Source organism: Sinocyclocheilus rhinocerous, unplaced genomic scaffold, assembly GCF_001515625.1.
Source record: "Sinocyclocheilus rhinocerous isolate Xijiao unplaced genomic scaffold, SAMN03320098_v1.1 scaffold268, whole genome shotgun sequence".
Lineage (NCBI taxonomy): Eukaryota > Metazoa > Chordata > Actinopteri > Cypriniformes > Cyprinidae > Sinocyclocheilus > Sinocyclocheilus rhinocerous.
This window is the reverse complement of record NW_015650002.1, coordinates 256,469-260,171: the sequence shown is the minus strand read 5'-3', so window position 1 is coordinate 260,171 and position 3,703 is coordinate 256,469. Positions and strand designations below refer to the sequence as shown.

The 3,703-nt window shown below is 36.8% G+C and overlaps 2 protein-coding genes across 4 annotated transcripts in view; both read right to left on the bottom strand.

Moving 5' to 3' along the window:
* Window positions 1-483: 483 nt before the first annotated feature.
* Window positions 484-2,391, bottom strand: LOC107711279 (histone deacetylase 5-like). The gene is made up of 4 exons (XM_016516252.1): window positions 2,236-2,391; window positions 1,808-1,892; window positions 1,019-1,175; window positions 484-902 (listed from the first exon to the last, which is right to left on the bottom strand). Exons 1-4 carry the CDS (start codon window positions 2,389-2,391, stop codon window positions 863-865), a joined length of 438 nt encoding a protein of 145 aa, XP_016371738.1. The 3' UTR covers window positions 484-862.
* Window positions 2,392-2,862: 471 nt separating this feature from the next.
* Window positions 2,863-3,703, bottom strand: part of LOC107711286 (histone deacetylase 5-like) — an 80,408-nt gene continuing 79,567 nt past the window's right edge. For all 3 annotated transcript variants that reach the window (XM_016516258.1, XM_016516256.1, XM_016516257.1), the window contains 2 exons: window positions 3,168-3,257; window positions 2,863-3,031 (listed from right to left, as the gene is read on the bottom strand). In XM_016516258.1, the coding sequence (XP_016371744.1) occupies window positions 2,930-3,031; window positions 3,168-3,257 (192 nt within the window). In that variant the 3' untranslated portion in view covers window positions 2,863-2,929. The remainder of the gene's footprint in view (window positions 3,032-3,167; window positions 3,258-3,703) is intronic.

The window sequence follows — 3,703 nt, the reverse complement described above, 5'->3', positions numbered from 1 at the left end:
ACTTCTGGATAAAAGTCTGCAGGCTCTTTTACTATATGTACAACCACAGCTGATAAGAAAATGTTCCATAGGGGATATAAAGTATTTATATATTTTTTGTATGTTCAAATGTGTATACGGTACACACAAAACTACATATATATGCTTATATATATGTTTGTATGTATATTTATATATATATATTTTATACTTATATTTCTCGTAGGTTTGTGTGCTTTTCATAACAGACTATTATACAGATGAACAAGTATACCAAATAATCGACACGGTACAGTGTAAACGAGTATACTTGTCTGCAAAAGGTGTTTCGAAGGCTCCTCTTTTGGGAACCGTGTTGCTTGTGAATGAGTGTATATGTGTGTTTTGTGCTGAAGTATTTTTGCTGCTTGTTGGCTTTTTTTTTTTGGAACTTTGTACATTATACTTTGTACAGAAAACAAAGCTTTTCGCCGCCCCCCCGAGCGACAACATCCCTGTGCTGTCGTGATGTTTTCCCCTTCTTCTTTTTTTTTTTTGCATTTTCTTCTTTACGTCCTCAGTTCAATACAATGAGAAAATGAAATCAAAGGCCTCTCTCTGAAGAGCACTCCATTGTTCGGCCTTTCCAGCTGCGCAACCCTCATTGGAGTGGTCCTGTAAGTACCCATCATGCCTTGTCATCCCCTTTCGGCAACAGTTTGCTATGCTTTAACCTCAGAAAAGCGAAAGTGGGTGGGCTGTGAATGTGTCAGTCAAGCACCTGGAAATGAGTGAAGGACCGAGGGAACCAATCAAAGAGCTGGGAGGAGGAACATGAGGCGTGACCAGTGCCAAGCACGCGTGGACAAGAAGGTTGGAGCAGTGATGCACTGTACTCGGTCTTCTACAACACGGGCTCCTCCTCCATGGGCTCCTCTGCTGATCTGAGGAAGGAGTGATTGGTTAATGGTTAATGAAGGGTAAAATTATGTATTAAACATTCTACATAACAGCGGAGGTGTATATGACAACAGGTTCTACTCGACTCGAGTGGCAGTACCTGCTGGTTTCTGTGGAGGTCTTTTGCTGATCGTTGTCCACAGTGAGAGAGGCCATGGCGGTCAAAGTGTCTGCCTCGTCCTTCTCCCGTCTCTGAGTGTCCAGTAGAGACTGGCCCACTGTAGGAGCCAACCTCTGCACAGACGTCCAGTGTTTACCTACAGATCATGAGAAGGTAAATAATGATAAAGATCCTTACGTCATCAAGACCTCAATCCCAGGGGTATTATAGTTAACTAAAATGAAAACCAAAATTGAAACCATTAAAAAACAATTTCATCACTTGAAATAAAATAAACGCTAACTGGAATAAAATTAAAAATTAAACTTTTTATTTCAGCTAGTTGCCAAGGCAACATTTCTGATTTTAATTTAGTTTAAAAATTCGAAAAATATACAATTCTAAAAATGACTATTTAAAATAAAAATGGAAAATATAAAAATAATTCAAATATTAATAAAAGTTATAACAGTAGCTAAATTACACTAAAAGAAAATTGCTCAATACTGTTTTTAAAAATTTATTTTAAATAAATAATGATTTTTTTTAATGCCATGCCAGCACAATAAACAAATAAGCTTTATAGAAAACTGCTAATAATTATATAAGATCTTTAAAATTAATATATATCAAATTCTAAAATCTTAAAAAAAAATGTCCATTAAAGACATTTCTGAATAAATCCATTACCACAATACTGATATTTAACACACTTTCATATGAAGTAACATAATGAATGAATGAATTAATGTAGAAATTAAGAGTAGAGTTTTCTTCAGTTTTACTTACTCTGAATCTCAATGACCCTCTCTAGAGAGGCTGTGGCTTTTGGACACGGTTTCTGTTGAAGCACTGTCAGTGGTACAGGATCCAACTGCAGCACACAAAAAAATTATTTGTTTATTTCATAAATAGGAACACTATTAAAAACTCCTGTTCTGCTAATATTGACCTTGCTGTTTTTATGTTGAGGGTCCCAGAGACCCTAATAATGTATGTGTAATTATAATAATACTAATTATTTACCCTTTAAATTGTTCAAATATGTTCCTCTGACCTATTTAAAACCAATCAGGCAAATATTATTTAAGCTTTAACCTTTTGTTTTATCAATGAGACTCCAGAACAGAAGGGTTAAAACAGAAGCACTGAGTTATGCAGCTCAAATATAATCCTATCATGTACTGTTCAGATGCGTGTGAATGAATGATGGGCACCTCGTCTCCAAGCAATGCAGCCACGCAGGACTCGGATGCGTCACAGATGGCGGTGAGGTCGTGACCTCCTTCCAGTGCCAAAACCACACGGCCGCCAGCCAGCTTCATCAACTGCTTAGTGAGATGGCCGAAACCTACGCACAGAGCCAGGAGCATGCTGAAAAAAAGGTTTTTAGTCAGTTATTTCTATCTTTTGCTGTAGTGTGTCGGAAATATCAGTTCACATTTCCAAATATTCCTTTTGCCATTAATCGTAATAATGCAGTGAGATTTTTGTTTGCACAAGGAGTCCGACGACAGCCAGTGCTCCACACAGAGATCTGATCTCACCATCATCCAGTCTGTCTGGAACGACATGAAGAAACAGAACAAACTGAGACAGACTAAATCCAGAAGAACTGTGGCAACGTCTCCAAGACACTTGAAGAAACATTCCTGCAAAGCTACTGAAAAACTACGTGCAAGTGCACGAGGACTATAGCTGTTTTAAACAGAAAGGATGGTCACACCAAATACTGATATAAATTATACTATAATAAAATAAATTATAAATAATAAAAAAAAATCCTCAAACCATTTCATGGGGTCTAAAAAAAAAACATTTTTAATGCTGAAAGTAGGGCTATATTTTGTATTTTGTATAAGATTTCTTACATTTTCTCTATTTCTCTCTGACAGACAGCAAGTGCAGATCTCACCTGAAGGCAGTTAGATACTCCACATCGCCCATAGGTGGCTCCACTCCACCTGTCCAGGCAATGTTGACATTAAAGCCCTCTCCTGGACCTACACCCACCTAGAGAGGAACCCATGAGACAGTTCAGACAAAAAAAAACGACACTGGAATGTTTCCACTAAAAAAAAAAACAAGACAATTTTGGTCATGTGACTACAGGAGGCCACTATTCTCACAGTGACTGAAATGTTGTTACCTCCTCAGGAGCTCCGCTGCCTGGGAAAAAGTTGCCATCGTCATAACGGTGCAGGGAAATGTACAGCACATTGGGGTCATTATAGAAAGCCTGCTGGGTAAAAACTATGTGCAAGTGCACCGAGGGCAAAAGCTGCTTTAAACGCAAAGGATGGTCATGCCAAATGTTGATTTATTTTAGTTAATAGAAGTTAATTGATAAAGAAAATCTATTTATGACATTATTTTTGACAACTCACTCAGACTCCTAAACATACAAAAATCTCACTGGATTATTACAATTAATGGCAAAAGGAATGTTTGGAAATGTGAACTGATATTTCCTACTGACACACTACAGCAAAAGATAGAAATAACTGACTTAAAACCTTTTTTTGTTGGTAAAAATACTAATGGCCTAAGACTTTTGCACAGTACTGTATATAAATACATACACACACACACACACACATTTATAAGTGTGTGTGTGTGCGGGTATATAAAAACAATTAATATAAAAACATTAATTATATATAATTTTATGTAATAACATATATT

What these genes read in the sequence shown, in the direction of transcription:
- LOC107711279 (XM_016516252.1), bottom strand. Translation starts at nt 2,391, where the DNA reads ATGCTCCTGGCTCTGTGCGTAGGTTTCGGCCATCTCACTAAGCAGTTG. An exon ending in GAGGGTCATTGAGATTCAGA is followed by an intron (nt 1,176 to 1,807) that starts GTAAGTAAAACT and finishes CATGATCTGTAG; the next exon opens with GTAAACACTGGACGTCTGTG. An exon ending in ACCTCCACAGAAACCAGCAG is followed by an intron (nt 903 to 1,018) that starts GTACTGCCACTC and finishes CTCCTTCCTCAG; the next exon opens with ATCAGCAGAGGAGCCCATGG.